The 20,161-nt window shown below is 44.1% G+C and overlaps 1 protein-coding gene across 1 annotated transcript in view; it reads right to left on the reverse strand.

Moving 5' to 3' along the window:
- COLEC12 (collectin subfamily member 12) overlaps positions 1-20,161 on the reverse strand; it is a 186,978-nt gene that overhangs the window by 19,963 nt on the left and 146,854 nt on the right. The window contains exons 4-5 of the mRNA XM_060121547.1: positions 13,343-13,441; positions 11,555-12,601 (exon numbers count right to left, since the gene is read on the reverse strand). Coding sequence (XP_059977530.1) covers positions 11,555-12,601; positions 13,343-13,441 — 1,146 coding nt within the window. The remainder of the gene's footprint in view (positions 1-11,554; positions 12,602-13,342; positions 13,442-20,161) is intronic.

Genomic DNA, 20,161 nt, shown 5'->3' on the forward strand with positions numbered 1-20,161 from the left:
CATGAGAAGTGCTCTCGGGGCCAGAGCTAAGGAGGATCAGTTTCATTTTTTCCAGAGAGTCTAATGATGCAAATAGGGAAGGTGGACTAGAGAAAAAAAGAGGTGGACCATCTAATTGGCAAGGGAGCAAAAAAGACACCATTTTCCACCAAAGGAGGAAAAAGCAGTTCCCCCTAAAAAAGGTTGGGAGAAGAAGGCAAATACCTGTTCATCCCTTCTTGTTCCAAAAGCAAGTTCACATAACATGGGATTGTTTTGTTTTCTCTGAGTTCTCAGGGGTAGGTAAGGTAACAGGGATGTCACACAAATACGTCACAACAAGGATTTGTATAGAAAATGACAGTGTGAGGTACTTTCACATACATTATGTCACCTGACCTTCGTCTATGACAGAGAATTCCCACAGCACATCTGAGGACACGCAGGGCCACAGACACCAAGCTCTTTGTTCAAGGTTACTTAGTGACTCAGGACAGATCTACCCAGGGGAGTAAGACACGGACAGTCACCGTCTGGGAGAGGAGCTGGGACACGAATTCAGGGGCTTCTCATGTTGAAATGGATGCATCGTGGAGGGCACTGTGCTCAAATATTCTGCTGCCTGGAATCTTAGAGTCTGAGATCTCACTATTCTTCGTGAGCAAGTGTAAGAGCTTCACACCCATTCTTTGGACAGAAGCAGAGAGCCTTTGAGGCTGGAAGGGCGCAGGTGCGGGGGAAAGGCTGGGTTGGTGGGACTCTGCACTCCCACAGTTTTTCCTATTCCCCTGCACCAGCACACCCCACCGGCTGGTCGGGATGGAACAGTGAAGCAGCCTTTCCCACCTCAGTAGGGGGAATCTCTGCACCCTCCCATCCCAGGCCCTAATGGACATCACTGCGCCCACACACCATCCATGGCCAAGTCCAGCCTGCCGTCTCTGCCGTCCCTTAGCAGGAGCCTAGGTCCTGGACTCAGCTCTCCTTACTTGAGGCTACCCATGACATTGCCCCTGGACTTACTGGCAGGGCCCTCTGTGGAGCTGTAAGCGAGTTTATGCCAATGGCTAGCACTGGCTTCAGTGCGTTCTTTCTAGGGTTATCTACCCCATAAGTGGGAGGCTTTGGGATGAAGCACCCTCTCCCTGAACCCATTTCATTGACTCCTCTCCACCCGCTCCTGTTGACTCCTCTCTACCATCAGCTCCCCTGGGCTCTGGGTCCTTATCTCCATCTCATAGTCGGATGGTCTATCTTCTCTGGGATGTCCCGCCAGCACCCCCAACCTGGTGTGTCTACACTGACCTTGTCATCTCTGCTGTTCACGTCCTCCTCCCGCCATCCCTTATCCCACTGCATCATCACAACCATCTCATCACCATCCTAGTGTGAGTCTTCTCTCTCTTCCTCTCTCCCTCCTGCCCCTCTCTGTCTTTCTGGTAGATTTTCACAGTTTCCTCTTAACTGCTCTTCCTACCTCTGATTCCTCTCCATTCATCCCACTCTGCATCTTTCGCCTTCTTTACACATAACTCTGGTCTCCACCTGCTCCAGAATATTCAGCCCCTTCTTGATCACCTGATATCAAGGCTTTCATGACCTGGTCTCACATGTGGTTATTCCATCCTCCCCTGCACTTATGCAAATTTCTTCTCTTAGAATTTTCTCTGCCCATATCCATCTGGAGAATTCCTGTTCACCCACCATGTAATCCTTCCAGGTCACTCCAGATGGAAGTTTTTCCTCTTTTATGATTTTTTAGTCCTTGTTTATTCTTCGAGGATCCTTCCCCATCTAGCAGCTAGATTATAGGCCATAGTCATTATCCAGCAAGTGTTTATCAAATCAATGTGCATCACAGCCCAGTGCACTAATGCCAACATTATGGGCCCCAGCAGAGACCAAAAGGGAGAGATGTTGGGGGAACGGTGTCCTGCCTGGTGTCCCTCACCTCATTCCAAGAAGTACAGCTCCACTCAATCGACATATCAGGTCTACCCTGGCTGCCAGTATGGAATCACCATGGGGAGATGTCTTTCCTGACTCTACTCACACTTCAGAATTGATCTAGTGGTCTTTTATCCACAATCTGATTTTTTTTTTCTGTTTAACTTGATGAGGCTTATTAAACAGCCAAGCCACTTAGTAAAGACATGGAGGGTGGGTTTTCATTGCCAGATCAGTCTCCCTTAAAAAAAATAACTTAGAGGCTTCCCTGGTGGCACAGTGGTTAAGAATCCGCCTGCCAATGCAGGGGACACGGGTTCGATCCCTGGTCTGGGAAGATCCCACATGCCACAGAGCAAATAAGCCTGTGCGCCACAACTACTGAGCCTGAGCTCTAGAGCCTGTGCACCACAACTACTGAAGCCTACGTGCCGTAACTACTGAAGCCCGTGCACCCTACAGCCCATGCGTCGCAACTACTGAGCCCACATGCTGCAACTACTGAAGCCTGCATGCCTAGAGCCCGTGTTCCACAACAGGAGAAGCCACCGCAATGAGAAGCCCGTGTACCACAACAAAGAGTAGCCCTTGCTCACCGCAACTAAAGAAAGCCCACGCACAGCAACAAAGACCCAACGCAGCCAAAAATAAATTTTAAAAAATAATAAAAATTAAAAAAATAAAAAGGGCTCTCACTCATTAAAAAAATAACTTAGTTCCTTTGTGTAGTTGAGAAATAGTGTCTTACAGATTATTAGTGGGTAAGGTGGCATGTGTGTTCCTCCACAACAGATGTAGCATTATGGAAGATTCTAGTGGAACAATACTGACAATAGGCCAAAACGAACAAACAAAAATCTAATTTATTTAGAATAAGGGCAAAAATAAAAGTAACTTTTTTTTTCCCCCTCAGCTACTTCTGTTTTGTTTATGTTCTATGTTTAGCCTTAAGAAATCCAAATAATGAGGAAGGTCTGTTGGGAAATTCAAGTGCTTTAGAAATTCTTTATCCTTATCCTCTTCGTGGATTTACCAATAATCAGTGTTTCTTGATCACTCACGTCTGGGGTTGGTGCTATACTTGCAAGTTACGGGAAATGAGTTCACTTGCAGCCGTGAAATAGTGCCCATTCTGGGGCCTGTCTCCCTGTTCTGAATGTTCTGACAGACCTGTGTGACAGGGACTTGTATTTGTTCCAGAACACCCTCCTCTGGTTTCCAACAGAATTCCAAAGACGTACAACTCTCTCTTTGCCTCCTCACGTGAATCCAAGACCTCCCTTACCTGGGGTGACAGCTTTTCGTGAATCTTATTTCTTTCTGGGGTCGGGTAGTTTATCGTATTCAGCTGTTTCCCTCTGAACCGAAGTTGTGCTTGAATGGCCCTACCTTCTCCACATAGAATCGTGGCTTATTTTAAGAACAGCATAAAAACACGGATCCCACAGTCAACACAAAATACCAATAGATGCTAATTTCCAGATCTTGAGAAGGAAGGGAATAAGACACTGGGAGAAGATGCAAGATTTCGCCTTTGATAAAGTCTAAAATTCTACTTGTGATGGATTTCCTAGCTGGATTAGCATAAAAACTGAAATTTTCATATGAAGCACTAACTACATCCATCATAAATAGGTTATCTGTCTCTCTCTTTAAGATAAAGTTTTATATTCATGGCTGTGGATAAACTCCTAGCAAGCACACTATTATCAACGCATGTCTTCATCCCCAGGTGCCCCATCCGCAGAGCTAGAGCAGGAGGCTGGCGCTCTGCCTACAGATGCTGGGCTATGTGAAAACGTATTCTGTGTGTCCCATACCTAGGGGATTCATTCATTCATATACTTGGCTCATTAAGACAGTACTTTGTTCCTTAAGACATAGATATTTGCTAATCATTTCTTTTTAAAAATCACTAAGAGGGCTTCCCTAGTGGCGCAGTGGTTGAAAGTCCGCCTGCTGATGCAGGGGACACGGGTTCGTGCCCCGGTCCAGGAAGATCCCACACGCCCGTGAGCGGCTGGGCCCGTGAGCCATGGCCGCTGAGCCTGTGCGCCTGGAGCCTGTGCTCCACAACGGGAGAAGGCCACAACAGTGAGAGGCCCGTGTACTGCAAAAAAATAAATAAAAAAAAATAAAATAAATAAAAATCACTAAGAAAAAGAGCTAAAACCATTTCAGAAGTCAGCACTGGATCCCCCTACAAAGCCAATCGTTAATGCCATGAGTATATCTTCCTCTAGGCCCTGGGATGCTGGTACTGCTTTTGGCATCTAGATGACCCCAGGCTTTTAGGTATTACTTGAATCTTTTATGAGGCAGCTATTGAAGTGAAAATAAAATGAAATAAAATATAAGCCATCCATAGTGCCTTAAAACTGAGAACACTAAGATAAATGATGAGAGAGGTATTTATGAGCTCATGTGATAACAATTTGAATTCAGACTCAAGAAAATGTAACACTACATGTGAGGCAGACATGATGTCTCATACAGAAGAGCAAACTGGAGATTTGCTTCCAAGGCCAAGTGGGTGGCTGGCCTGGGATTCTGAAATGCCAGGATACCCGTATTGCTGATAAAGCCACCAAAGGCTCCAGAAATGCCTGTATATAACCGACACCAGAACTTGGAGCAACCGTGTTTACACTGCCAGCAAAACCTTCTCCCCAGGTTCCCAGGCTCCAGAGCCCAGAGCCTTGAACACACGAATCCCCTAAACAAGCAGCTCCAAAGAGGACAGAAGACTAAATCACTGTGCCATTTCTGCTTTAACAACCAAACTGCAGGCCTTGAGAAGGGCCCAGCCCTGTGTCCTATGCCAGAGATAACTTTCCAATTTGTTTTCCAACAAAACTGCTGGTGCCTAGCAGAAAGTAGAGAAACCACTTTAATTCTTACTGCCATTCAACATCTTGGAGAGACTGTTTTAGAACCACGAGTGGTTGGGTTGGAAGACAGAAGAAAACAGTAATATAATCTGACATATTTTTCTTCTTATTAAAAAAATCTACTTTGCATGCAATGAAATTAATCAAACATTTATTTAACACCCACATATGAAAAAGTGGTCCTGCTTCACTTAGGTGAAAAGGAATATACAAATTAAAAGGAAATTTAAGAGATATTTTTTGGCAATCATTTTGAAGAAGAATTTGATTCTTGACCTCATGTTCAAGACAGTCAGGCTTCTGGAAAGCCATGGAAGCTCTCTCTCCACAGAGAAGGATATACTTAAACCACTGTTTCTCACCAACTGGCCACGGTCTACATCGATGCCTTTGAGTTGCCTACTCTCAGGGCTCCCCAGACAAGTGGTCTTGTTTGGGGAAGAGTATCAAGAGGGGGTGGGGTCGACAGTGAGAGGAATCGAGGCCTCATGCCTGATCCACTTTGCTCCACGCCCTGTTCTGCTATGTGTGCTGTCCCGCCTTCCTGTGCATTTTTCAAGGTCCAGATCAAATGTCAGTCTCTCACTGAAGCCTTAACTGATAGCTCTCCTGAAGGTAAACTCTCGTGTATTCAACCTCCCCAAACATGCCATCTTTCTCCCGAATCATGCGAGGGCAGCAGGGTACCGTGTGGAAGCATGGGTTAAGGGACCAGACAGACCCGAGTTTAGCACTACCTACCACTGACTAGCTGCTTGATCTTGGATTAGTTACTCAGCCTCTCCGTGCCTCAGCCCCCCTCCCTGCAAATGGGGATGCTGACGATTCCTACCTTAAGGAGCTATAACAATGAACAGAGACAACTTATCCAAGTGCTCACTGGCATGACTGGCATGTTGCAGACACTCAATAAAAGTCCATTAGGGACTTCCCTGGTGGCACAGTGGTTTGGAATCCGCCTGCCAATGCAGGGGACACGGGTTCGAGCCCTGGTCCCAGAAGATTCCACATGCCATGGAGCAACTAAGCCTGTGCGCCACAACTACTGAGCCCACATGCCACAACTACTGAAGCCTGCGCGCCTAGAGCCTGTGCTCCGCAACGAGAAGCCACCGCAATGAGAAGCCCGCACACCTCAACGAAGAGTAGCCCCCGCTCGCCACAACTAGAGAAAGCCCGTGCACTGCAACAAAGACCCAATGCAGCCAAAAATAAATAAAATAAAATAAAATAAAATAATTTATTTAGGGGCTTCCCTGGTGGCACAGTCGTTGAGAGTCCGCCTGCCGATGCGGGGGACACGGGTTCGTGCCCCGGTCCAGGAGGATCCCACATGCCGCAGAGTGGCTGGGCCCGTGAGCCATGGCCGCTGAGCCTGCGCGTCGGGAGCCTGTGCTCCGCAACGGGAAATGCCGCAACAGTGAGAGGCCCGCATACCGCAAAAATAATAATAATGATAATAATTTATTTTAAAAAAAAGTGGATTAAAAAAATGAGTGAAAGCCAGGGGTCGGCAGCACCGAGTGTGATTCCTCTCCTGGGCTGGGCACCAGGAAGCCAGCAGTTAAGTAGTTTGGACCCACATGATACAACTATAGTCCTTGTGCACATGAAGCTGTTGTTTTCCACAGCGATGTACTGGCTGGGGCTCCAGTGGAGGGAAGTCTTGGATAGGAACTGAACAAACTCACTCTTGGGTATGAATATTAGCTAACCCCCTGCCAGGCACTGCACTATTTTATTTACATTATCTCATTAAGTCCTTATAACTCTAAAAGGTAGCTGCAGATGGGAAAACTGAGGCACAGAGAGGCTAAGGAAGTTGGTACTCGTATCCAGGGCTATCAGGCTCTAGAGCTTTTGTTCTCACCCACTAAACCTTGTGCTTCTCTCAGAACAGCAGGTGCAGGGAACTGTCTGATTGCACTAGGAGGATGTGACTTACACCTGCATGGCTTGCAGAGAATAGCTCAGGATGTGAGGTGAACTTGCCACCCAAGAGTGTGCGTTATGAGTATGAAGTCCTCCATGTGCCTAATTAGGATAAAAAGCATTACATTATTGGTAACAAAAAAAATAAGGCTTTCTTAAGGTTTGGGGGTTTATGGATGTAGAGATAATTGTTATCAGGATTCAACATATGACTTAGTATCTAGTTCCACATTATCATCTGGCTTCAGTGCCATCTAATCAGTCAGCTTCAGCTTTCACTTCCTAATGAGGCAAGTGTCTCCTGTGGCTGAAATGTCCCAGAAGCATTAGGGTTCTTGAAGTGCACAGTCACCAAGAATTTCCTGGAAAGCATCAGGGTATTCTGAATCTTGCAGAGGCAAACCCAGCACAAGCCAGTGTTAATCCCATCCCGCTCCTTCCTGTTTTATCCCATCTGTCCCTCATCCTCAGGGGTGGGATGTGCGTACAGAGAACGAGGAAAGGCGCTAGAGATGCAGGGGGGGAGGAAACGCTTGCATTTGGAAGTGGGGGTCTTCCCCCAGTCTCTGTTTCTCTTGGAATCGCCGGTGGGCATTCCCGTCCTGGAGGAAGTTGAACACATTGAATAGAAAGGGTGTGGCTTGGCTTGAGAAGTTTCTCAGGTCAACTCACAGAAAGTGCAGGTAATGAGAAGACCAAGGATAAATGTAAATGGGAAAGCATATGAAAAAAGAAAATACCATTCAGAAACAAAACTCTGAGGCCTTTCAGAGACACTGAGCCAGGAACCTCACCCTAAGAGACATCTCCCACTTAATATGTCTAAACAGACCTCCCTTTCTGCATCTCCTGGTTGGTACTGCCATCCGCCTAGGTGCTCAAGCCAAACACTTCGGAGACACCCATTCCTCCCTTTCCCCTGCCCTCCATGGCTGATGCATCCGTGAGCCTCGTCCACCTGCAGGCAGCAGCCCCTAACCCCGTGTTCAGTTTCTGTCCACAGCACCCCGACTCCTAAGATGTACTGGTGCCTCTTGGCTGCCCCTTTGGGCTTGGGACACTTCGGGGAGGGAAATCCAGTGTCCTGTGCACCAAACGTAGTCAAGATGGGATTGGCACAGACTCCAAACTGCACAGCCCCTCCAGCCCGGGAATTCCTCACCCCGGTGGGCACGGCCTGTTGTCCAGGGAAGGGCAGGGCTGTCCTGGATTCTACCTCCATGATTCCTCCTGACTGAGGAGACCCACTTCTGTCATCTCCACTGCTACCATCCATCCCACGTCACCCATGACTGGTCCACTGCCCCTCACTGGACCCCTGCCTCCAGGCTCACTCCCCCAGAATCTGTTCTCCCCCCAGAGAACATTTATTTTTGTATTTAAAAACGTAAATATTTTTATATTTAAAAACATAAATATTTTTATATTTAAAAATATAAATCAGGTCATGTCACCACCTTCCTTAAAACTCCCCTCCACACTTAGAATGAAATCCCATCTCCCTGCCCTCACAGGCTCCCTCGGGATGGCTGGGAGGGGGGCGTGCACTTGCTGTGATTATCAATGGGGTTCGCACCATGGGCTTTGCACTAGACACACTGGGCTCAGATCCTGTTTAGCTACTTATCATTTCTGTAAATTTAAGGAAGTTCCTTAAACCTCTCAATGCCTTTGTTTCCTCATCTATAAACAGGTGATGATTTTCTGAGTACCTGCCATACAGAGTGGGTGTTAGGACTCACCAGGATGGTTCATGAAAAGCCCTCATTCCTCTCACGCTCAGTATCAGCTGATAAAAATAATCATAACAATGGAAACATTAACGAAGTTAAAGCCGGGCTCTGAATCTTCAACCATGAGCTTTTCATACCCTTCCTTAGCTGTTAAGCCGCACTGTCTGTAAACTAAATACGTCAGAAGTTTCCTTGTACAAGAGAAGTTAACAGTTAAACCCATGGAATAATAAAACTATGAAATTTATAGCTGGAAAATATCCAAAATACCATGATAGGACTGCCTAAGGTATAACAACCTGCCTAAGGTATAACAACCTGCCTAAGGTGTAACAAGAGACAATGAGAAAGCTCTTATTTTCTGAGGTTGCACGTCTGCTGAGATCTGCCCTCATTCTGAATTTAGGTTGAGGAAGAATAGGGAAAAAAATAAATCAAGCACTGAAGAACCTTATGGTCATTTGAAAGCCCACCTCTTTATTCAAAGTATCACTCATACCTACAATACTCTGACGGGCACTGTCCAACCTTTCTAGAGTTGGGGCATGCCTATGGTTCAGGAAACCCATTATAGTCTCAGGCAACACCAATTTTTATAAGGAACATTATATAAAACCAAAATTTGGGCTTCCCTGGTGGCGCAGTGGTTGAGAGTCTGCCTGCCGATGCAGGGGACACGGGTTCGTGCCCCGGTCCGGGAAGATCCCACATGCCGCGGAGCGGCTGGGCCCGTGAGCCATGGCCGCTGAGCCTGCGCGTCCAGAGCCTGTGCTCCGCAACGAGAGAGGCCACAACAGTGAGAGGCCTGCATACCGCAAAAACCAAAATTTATTTTCCTCTAATGAGTACCCATTAGTCTTTGTTTCACCCTCTGGAGCACCTCCGATGTCATTTAAAATCTCCTCCACATGCTGGCCTTTTGAATAGTTGTAAACAGCTGTCTTATTCCCCACTAAGCTGTCTCTCCTACAGGTTAAAGTTCCCAGGTCCTTCAGTCCTTCCTCACAGCACATCGTTTCTAGACCCCATCATCCTGGTCATATTTTTCCAAGCATGATGGTCTGTGAGCGCCCCTGTTGAAAGGGGCTCCCCAACATACGCAGTATCCTCCAGGAGTGGTTTTGCCATGCTGAAGGGAGTAAGATACCACCTCCCTCGTTTTGGAAATCATATTTTTATTAATACGGTCAAAGATCACATTAACTTCCCTGGAAGACACATTTAGTTGCTTACAGTCAACTAAAATCCCCACGCTTTTCCTGCACACTTCCTCCAAGCCATGCCCTCCCATCAACACTAGTATTTGGTCTTTTCTATGTACGAGCAGGTCCTATATGTCTTCCCTATTTATTTCACTTTGTTGGCATCTCTTTACTATGCCAGCCCCTGCAGATCATTTTGGATTATGATTCTATCACCCATTAAACAGTATATACAGTTTCATGTCACACAAGTATTGGATGACCAGGTCATCCACGTCCTCAAGCGAGTCCCTGCAAAGCTGTTGAGCAGGTCCCTGCCATCTGCCACCCAGATATGCCTCCAGGCTCAGAGGGGCTCATGAACTATCACTCTTTATACTCAGTCATTCAATAGTATGGCAGTCACACCCCAGGGTGACTCCCAATGACTCATGCCCTCGTATAATCCCCTCCCCTTAAGTATGGAACCTCTAACTTGCTTCTAACCAATAGAAGATGGCAAAGGCGATGGGATGTCACTCCCTTGACTAGGTTACATTATATAAGACTCTGTCTTTGCCAACTAGAGTGAGAGAGACTCCCTTGCTGGCTTTGAAGAAGCTGTAATGTTTTGAGATGGTCACATGGCAAAGGACTGGGGGTGGCCTTTAGGACCTGACAGCCGATCTTACAGTCCAAGCAGATGAAGTCGGCCAAGAACATGAAGAAGTGTGGAAATGAGTCTTTCCCCAGTCAAGACTCTGATGAAACCACAGCTCCTCACTGAGACTGCAGCTGGGTGAAACCCTGAGCAAAGGACGCACCTGAGCTGTGCCCAGATTGCTGACCACAGAAACTGTGAGATGAGAAGTGGGTGTTTTAAGCTACATGAGGGCAAAGACCTTCTGGTCTTCTTTGTACACCCCAGAGTGCCGAGCACAGCATCTTCCACTCAGTACTTTCAACTTAAACCCTGTGAAAATAGTTATGACTGAAAATACTATTAATATATGGTTGCTGCAAATCTTCAGAAGTAGGCTTAATCTAATCCAAAGACTTTCAATTTATAGGGATGATCTGGTTGAGAGCAAAACTCAGATTTTTATGTAAGTCCATTATTCCCCTCCTCTGTGGTGTTAACAGTTACTGTAATGGCCAACCATCCATCTGCTCATGACACTTAGAAGTAGGAATCTCTTAATGGTAACTCCATGATCTAAAAGAATTCATCTTCCTTCCAAAGGAGTCTGATTTATAATGGCACTGAAATAGCTAGGCACTAAGAAAATCCAAGTTAACCAATCTTTCATCCCACAAATATTTAATGGAACACATTTGAGCACGGTCCACAAATTCTTAGTTATTTCTGCTTCCTTTCAAGAAATGGAGCTTAATTCCCTTCCCCCTTGGGTGCGGGATGGACTTAGGGACTTGTTTCTAAATTAGAGGATGTGGTGGAAGTGACGGTATGTGACTTTTGAGGCTAGGTCATAGAAGGCATCGTGGCTTCCTTCTTTCTGTTTCTCTTGGATCACTTGCTCTGGAGGCAGCCAGCTGCCATGTTGTGAGAACACTCAAGCAATTTCACATGGTGAGGAAACGAGGCCACCTGCCAACAGCTGACAAGCCAAGAGCCATGTGAATGAGCATCTTGGAGGCAGATCCCCAGCCTCAGTTAAGGCTTCAGAAGACTGCAGCCCTGGCCAATATCTCAACCACAACCTCATGAGAGTTACTAACCATCTAGCTAAGCTAAGCTGCTCCCGAATCCCTGATCCACAGAAACTATGAGATAATACATGCTTATTGTATTAAATTGCCGAGTTTTAGGGTCCTCTGTTCCACAGCCATAGATAACTAATACAAACACAAATTCAGAATTTTCGCTTACCTTGTAGTATTGTAAAATTCTTGATGAGCTGACCATGCTTGGAGTCCACCAGCTTCATTTCTTCCATAATCACTGATAAGTTGGCCACTTCAGTGTCCAACCTCGACCTCATCAAATCTTGTTGCATCCTGAGAGAAACAGAATCCAAACGGATGTTGGCCAGTGTGTTATTCAAGGAGGTCAGATCATCCGTGTGTTTGGTCAGCGTATCCGTGCACGTGGTCCTGACTTCATTCAGGTTGCTGGTCAGTGTCCGTAGGTAGTGGGCCGTGTAGCTAATGTTGCTAATGATGTTCACAATGTCGGTCTCAAAGAGCTGGAAGCGCTCCTCCAGCTGGCTGAACTTGACAGCCGTTCTGTTCTCTGCATCCCTGTGTACATCCTGCAGATCTTTCAGGTTCTGCTCATTGGCTTGGGAGGCCGTAGTGATGTTGTCCATCTGCCCTGCAAAGGAGCTGAGCTGGCTGTTCATGTCCTCCAGGGTGTCATTGTTGGCTTTGGCCAAGGCAGAGTTATTGGCAGCCAGCGTCTGCAGGCTCTGCACTTTCTCCTTCAGCCAATCCGTGTCCTTCTTGGCTTGAAGGAAAACCTGCTGCAGGTTCTGGAAGTCATTCTTGATTCGCTGGATTGCCTGGCTTGTGTCATCCAAAGAGCGCTGCAGATTTGTGATGAGGTTCCTTTGCTGCACCTGGGTCAGGTTCAGGTTGTTGAGGTTCATGATGACCACGTTGTGAGAATACATCTGGCTCTGCAGGTTGCCCTGAAGCACACTCGTGTCTTGCTGCAGATTTGTGACATAGCCGTTATATGCCTGGAGGGTTTTGTTTACAGTGGTGATGAGGAAGGAGTTATTCTCCAAAGTTTCTTTCAGTTGACTCTGCTGGTCCACCAGCGCATCCCCGCTCACCTGTAACTTCTCCAGCGTATCTCTGTTCTTGCTAGTCTTTTCTGTAATCTCACGAAGTTGCTGACGCAGATCCAGAATGTCTGACCTGAAGGTGGAGAGTTCTGAGTTGGTGCTGAGAGCTTTCTTCCCAGTTTGGTCCCCTGGAATAAGACACGTGTGTTACTCAGATTGGTGGGATGGAGAAGTGTTCAGGTGAGGTCACAGATCCCAGAGACCTAACTGGGATGTGCTCTATTTCATACATAAAACTTGTGGGATATGCAGACTGCACTGCAGTAGTAAAATCCATATCTCTGTTAAAACTGGGTCCTCAGAAATTGGAAAGGCTACTGAGTACTAGCACAGACTAACTTGGGTGAACACTTATCTCAAAGGAGGGGGAATTTTCCTGATTCTAGAGCACTGGGAAGGACGTCAAGAAGGCAATAACCTTCTGTTTAATTCATCAAAACTCCTTTTTAAAAAATTGAAAAAATTCACAGGATAAGAATAGGCTGGTATCTTTTATTTTTTTACTAATCTCTACAATTTTTTATGAAGTTTAAAATATTTCAAATAGGAATTTACTGAGTATTTCATAAAAGAGCTTTTAATAAAGGGTATTTGTGGTTCTTTTTGATCAGGATTGGTCTTCAGGTTTTATGTGGCACACAACAGTGTTTTCTGGGGAGTGGAATTCAACTCCAAAATTGGTCCTTAACTTTAAAATTTTAAAGTCTTTGAATTAAATCATGAGGAAAGATTCAACACACAACATGAAAGTTTAAAGTCTTTCTGGGTGAATGTGAATTTAGAGCCATGTCATTCTAAAAAGCTGTGGTCATTTACATAGAGTTGAGTTAGGGGATTCAACTTAATAGTTTACTCTCATTGCAGATTACCTAATTTTTTCAGGTCGCTTTCCACTGCTGTGAGCTTGTCATCATAGGTTTGGCGAGATGTCTCCATGCCACCTGTAACACTGTCCATTTTCTCTACAACTAAGATTTGGAAATCAATGGATTAATACACACACCTGCCCATATTTTATCTTTCAGTTTCAACAAGAGAGCATTTCATTACAGAATAAAGGAAACAGAGTGAAAGAAAAAGAGTATAAAAGAAATCAAATATAGGGAAAAAGCCATTCTTTTAGAAAACTAAGTAACGTACTTGTCGTAAACCCTGGTGGTAGTTTACTTGGTTGAGAACTGTATGTTCTTAAAAGCTGTTCTCAGGATTCTGTATTGGCTTGGAGATTTTAGAAATTGTATGGAACTCATTAAATATTTTTTTGTATTATAGAAATCCTCAATCTGTGTTATTTTTTATATTAACTTCCATAGGTGGAGGCATAACACAATATTTTGTCACTTATCACACTCCCTACAATTCTTGGTAGGTATAACTCGATTATATGGAAGGAGATTCCATGGCAAAGAAAATCTAGCTCAAGTCTATACATAAAGTTGTTATAAAAGGGATGCAAAGTCAAGGGTGTTTGCTACTCTCTGTCATGAGTTCATCACTGAGGCCTGAAAATCTGCTTCTCCGTAGTGACAAGTGAATCTTTATCGGTTCCCAAGAAGATGCCTAAGTGGGTTTCCAAATAATAATTGACTAAGAAGACTTTTTTCCCAGCATTTTCCTGATTGTACATGATAGGGAAAGTTAGTGATGCAGTGTTAAAGCCACTGTCATTATTCGTTCTCAGAAGGCAGTAATTGTCCATGGTTATGAATTTAAATTTACCATTCTAAAATGTCTGGGAATTGTCTCCTAAGGCAAAAGAAACAACAGCAAAAATAAACAAATGGGACCTAATTAAACTTAAAAGCTTTAGCACAGCAAAGGAAACCAGTGACAAAATGAAAAGACAACATACTGAATGAGAGAAAATATTTGGAAATGATATGACCCATAGGGGTTAATATCCAAAATATATAAACAGCTCATGCAGCTCAATATCAATAAAACAAACATGCCAATTAAAAAACGGGCAGATTGGGCTTCCCTGGTGGCGCAGTGGTTGAGAGTCCGCCTGCTGATGCAGGGGACACGGGTTCACGCCCCGGTCCGGGAAGATCCCACATGCCACGGAGTGGCTGGGCCCGTGAGCCATGGCCGCTGAGCGTGCGCGTCCGGAGCCTGTGCTCCGCAACAGGAGAGGCCACAACAGTGAGAGGCCCGTGTACTGCAAAAAAAAATAATAATAATAAATTTTTTTAAAAAACGGGCAGATTTATTATATAAACACCAAACTTACTGAATTATACTTTATTGTAATTTAAAATAGAGAATGAATATGTAACATATATGTATACACACACACATATATATCTATCTTTTTTTAAATTGATTTATGGCATCCTCGATGCCTCCCTGAATTCCAAAGTTGCAGTGTCAGACTCACTTTTATCTATTTCCTTCTCTTTATACCAGCCTTCATCTTTTGTATTATTGGAATAAAAATATCCAGGTCACTAAACTCTAGTCTATAAAGAAGAAAACTCTTACTCTCCCTAACAGTGATCCATCCTATGTCATAATCTCTTTCATCTTCTACCTTCTCTAATATTGTACCTATTCACATAAATGAAAACCTGATTCCTTCCCAATAACACCACTTCCCTGGAGGTCCTCCCTAGTGGGCACTGTAGGTATTGACATAATTGTTTACCTCTGGCACATCTTGATCCTTATCTTTGAAATATCTTTTAACCCTTTCCTCCTTTTGAAATCAGCATCACCCAATTTTACTCTACTTTTCTATCTTTGAGGCTATAAACCACAGAACTTCAAGACATGGTGTACCTTCTCTCTGATTTCAGCATCTTTTTCTTCTCATCCTTTCAATGCAACATTTCTTGAGACTTCAGTGTTTCCCTATTCATCTGGAATGGACGCATTTCAACAACTGTCTCTTGTTCCTTACAACTCAAGCCATGTCATTGTAACTCATCTTCCAGGAGATCCCCACCACCACCAAAAAAAATCCAACCAACCAACCAACCAAACAAACAAACAGGCAGAAGATCTGAACAGACATTTTTCCAAAGAAGATATGCAGATGGCCAACAGGTATGTGAAAAAAATGCTCAACATCGTTAATCATCAGAGAAATGCAAATCAAAACCACAATGAGATATCCCCTTGATATCTCATATCTCATTTACACCTTGACAGGTGTAAACCTGTCAGAATGGCTATCCTCAAAGTCTACAAATAACAAATGTTGGCAAGGATATGGAGAAAAGGGAACCCTACTACACCCTTGGTGAAAGTGCAAATTGGTGCAACTACTATGAAAAACAGTAAGGAGGTTCCTCAAAACACTAAAAACAGAACTACCATGTGTCCAGTGATTCCACTGCTGGGTATATATATGAAGAAAATGAAAACACTAATTCGAAAAGATACATGCATCCCAATGTTCACAACAGCATTATTTTACAATAGCCAAGATATGGAATCAACCTAAGTGACCAACAACAAAAGAATGGCTAAAGAAGATGTGGTGTGTGTGTGTATATCTATCTATCTATCTATCTCTATATATACATATATATACAATGGAATATGACTCATCCATAAAAAAAGAATGAAATTCTGCTATTTGCAACAACATGGAGGGACCTGAGGGGTATCGTGTTTAGTGAAATAAGTCAGACAGAGAAAGACAAATACTGTATATCACCTATATGTGGAATCTAAAAAAATAAAACAAACGAATATATATATACGAAACAGACTCACAGGTATAGAGAACTAATGTTTTCCAGTGGGGAGACGGGAGGGGAGAGGGGCAAGATAGGGATTAAGAGATACAAACTATGTATAAAGTAAATAAGTAACAAGGATATGTTGTACAGCACAGGGAAATATAGCCATTATTTTGTAATAACTTTAAAAGGAGTATAACCTATAAAAAAATTGAGTCACTATGTTGTACACCTGAAAATCAACTATACTTCAATAAAAAAATAAAGATAGAAAAAAATAAAGTGTACTAAGTGAAAAAAATAAAAAATAAATGTTAAATAAGAGTATATCCCTCCAGAAGTAACTCCTGTGAGATCCAACCTCTAGCAGCTTGGGATCAAGTCTGACTGTTCCTCTTGGTATTGATAGCTTTTTAAAAAATAATGACTAATTTTTTAAGCATGAATATGTTTTATATATTACTTATATAATATAAGTATAATATAATATAATATAATATAATAGACCCAGTCTATTTTATTCAGCAAGCGTTCCACCCACGTGGGACTGCGTGAGAAGATTCTCCAGGCTCCCATCAGGAAGCAGAAGTATGTTCCCACGCGTGGAGAAGCTGGAGAAGCTCGTCGTGCTCTATCTCAAGCTTCTATATAGTCTGATCATAATGAAATATGTGCTTTGCACCAAACGCTCTTTCTCCCCCAAGCCTTTCCATGCATGCTTCTCCCCACGTAGAATGTTCTTCCCTGGCCTCTTCCCCAAGCTAAGCCCTCCTTGCTCTTCAAGACTCAGCTGGTCACGTCCTGTGGGAAATCTTTGCTGAAGTTTATGTTGCAGGGGTCTCTCTCCCGATTATAGGACTCTCGTCACTGTGTTGTCATGGTTTCTCTACTCTAAGACCCTTTAGGGCAGGACAATTTGTGTTGGTTTTATCTCTAGCTCTTAGCTCAGTGTGTGGCGCGTAGTAGGTATTCATCACATACTTATTCATTACACCGTTTATTTAAATAAATGAGAATCTGCCTGCTGGCTGCTGAGGCCTGTGGAAAAAATCGACTGAGCTAGAGGTTATGCAAACAAACGTATAAACCAACCAATGCAGGGAGGCCTCGACACTGGCAATGAGTATGGCATTTAGTTGAATAATTATCGTTTTTTTAAGATGACTATATAAACACAGAGGTATAGTTATAATAATCTGAGGGTTGTCTGATAGGCATGCACATTCCTAAATCCCTGGAAAATGGGAAGAACAAAATGTTTCATCTACATTTTAGCAAAGCTACCCTTTAAAAAAAAAAAAAAACGAATGTTTACAAGTTTAGGTTCAGTTTTGATCCTCAAATCAAACACATGCCTCAGTCTGTCCTCAAACCACATACAGGATCTTAAGTCCTGACCTTTTTTCCTGGAAGCCAAAGAAACCTCTGAATATGCTGACAGGCAGTCATTTTCTACCCTCTCTAATTTTTCTTCCATTTTACTTTTTAAAAACACAGAACTGTCATAGACAGCTAATTCAGGTTTGTATAGAGTAAAAGGAATAAATACGTTCATGAAAAAAACCCAAAAACCTGTTAGGTTTCTCCTTGGTGCTAGGAAACTCTTTGCCCCGCCCACAAGGATTATGAATTGGTTACATGCACCACTGCCTGTGTGTCTGTGTTTAAAAACACAGGATCTGGGTATAAAGCTGCAAACTTGAGGGCTGCAAAACTGGCAGCTTGCTAACTGCTTTAAAATACTAGACTGATGGAGATCCAGAAGTAACACTTGCTGTAATAGCACATAGCATTTTCGCTGTTTTTTTTTTTACTCTTAACTCATTAGCACAAATTCTCTGTCAGGAAAATAGTGGCAGACCATCCTCTCTGACCCTGGAAACTCCCCATCTTTGGAGGGAGACCTCAGTTTGTAGATTGTTCTCATATGAGGAAAACAAACATGAAACACAGAAGGGTCACGAGCAGTCTGTTTTTTCACAGGCTCCCCTTTATTGGAAAGTGTTTCTTGACAGATTTTTTTCTTCAAAGTATCATTGCTTTAGGTGTCATATCTGAAGTGTTGCCCTTCTTTAAGTACCCAAAACTCAATTCTCTAGGATCATCTGACAATAATACCTTTTCTATAAAAGCATGTTGGTATCATTCCTTGGCCTGGGCCACTAACCTCCTTCTCCCTCGTCTGGATTCCACCGTCCTTTAAGGTCTACTCCGAATCTCACCAGCCCATCGTGCTAAGCCTTGCCTGATGATCTGATTCCACACCAATGGACCCTTTATCTGAATGGCAATAAAAACAGCCTCTGTGGATTGCCTGCTCTTTGCAAGGTGCACTGCATCGTCACTGCAGTTAATCCTTATGACTGCTGTTATACAGATGAAAAAAATTGAGGCTCAGAGATGTTCAGTAACTTGTCCAGAGTGACAAAGCTTATTATTTTTAATTTTTGGGGGGGTAAAAATCTACACTTTACTTTTTTAATTTTAAAATGTTTATTATTTTTTTGGCCACACGGCATGCAGGATCTTAGTTCCCTGACCAGGGATTGAACCCACGCCCCCTGCAGTGTAAGTGCGGGGTCTTAAACATTGGACCACCAGGGAAGTCCCTCACACAGCTTATAAGTGACTAAGTGGGATACCAGGCCAGGAGATCTAACTCTAAAATCCATGCTTGCTCTATAATTCCACATTGCCTTTCATCCAGTATTTCTTTTTCCTAAATATGGTTTCTTCCAAGAAAAGTCCCTTCAGGGGAAGGACTATGTCTTCTTTATCTTCCCTTTACAGTCATCAACCTCAGATGTTTACCAAGTATCTGCCAGGTTTGTGGCCCAGAGCTGGACATGGAGGATCCAAGAGACGTAGCTCATGGCCCAGGCCTTGGGGACAGGGAACAAGAGCAGAGCACAGAGCTCCTGCCGGGTGCTCACGAGGGTCTGTACCAGCCTGACTGTGGTCCTGAGAAACACGCCCCCTGCTGGTACCTGGGACTTCCCAGTAATACCAGTTATGCTCCTTCGTGATGTAATAAAGACATTTCTACCTTGAACACTATTTCATATTTCATTACAAAAATACAGAAGATCTGGTTATAGGGTGTTATCGTGGATTCTGACAACAGCTACACAGTGTGATCTGATGCACATCTGAAAGCCTACTTATCCAGCTGCAACTGCCACCTTGGCAGAGCCGAGCAGCAAGGCAGACATTTATGACTAGGAATGTTGCATCAGAGGAGGTTCTTACTGAAAGAGATTCAGATGTCTGTCTTTCATCTTTATCCTAATTCCCTTAAGGTAGATGCCTGCTGGGCAGGACCACAGACTAGGATTTTCCTGTTCAGGGAATGTTCTGGAGGAAAAATGACCCACTGAATTTAGGAGGTGGCTTCTGTCATGGAAGCTTCACTGACCGATGATAAAGAGTCCAGGACAGAGGGTGCACCAAGCTGTAACTGTCTGAGAATGTGCTTTCTGTAAAGTGGCTGACATGCCTCATTGTCACAGCCAGTGTACTGACCTGTCTGGGTGACTCAGCAATCCTCTGACTTGATCAGCAAATTCTCTGGAAGGAGCTTAAGTTACATCCTAACTTGTAGCTGCATAAGTGACATAAAAGGAGAAGTAAAGAACAGTTTTGAGGAAAACACCATGGAATTGCCTTTGCAAACTCTGATAAAGGAGTTTCTATTTCACTTCCTTCCAACTTCTCCTCGAGAGAAACCTCTTTTTCACTGAATATTCTTTTTTGTTTCTTTCTTCCCTTTTTTTTTTTTTTTTGCGGTACGCGAGCCTCTCACTGCTGTGGCCTCTCCCGTCGCGGAGCACAGGCTCCGGACGCGCAGGCCCAGCGACCACGGCTCACGGACCCAGCCGCTCCGCGGCATGTGGGATCCTCCCGGACCGGGGCACGAACCCGTGTCCCCTGCATTGGCAGGCGGACTCCCAACCACTACGCCACCGGGGAAGCCCCCTTTTTTTTTTTTTTAAGTGGAGC

Source organism: Lagenorhynchus albirostris, chromosome 14 (assembly GCF_949774975.1).
Source record: "Lagenorhynchus albirostris chromosome 14, mLagAlb1.1, whole genome shotgun sequence".
NCBI lineage: Eukaryota > Metazoa > Chordata > Mammalia > Artiodactyla > Delphinidae > Lagenorhynchus > Lagenorhynchus albirostris.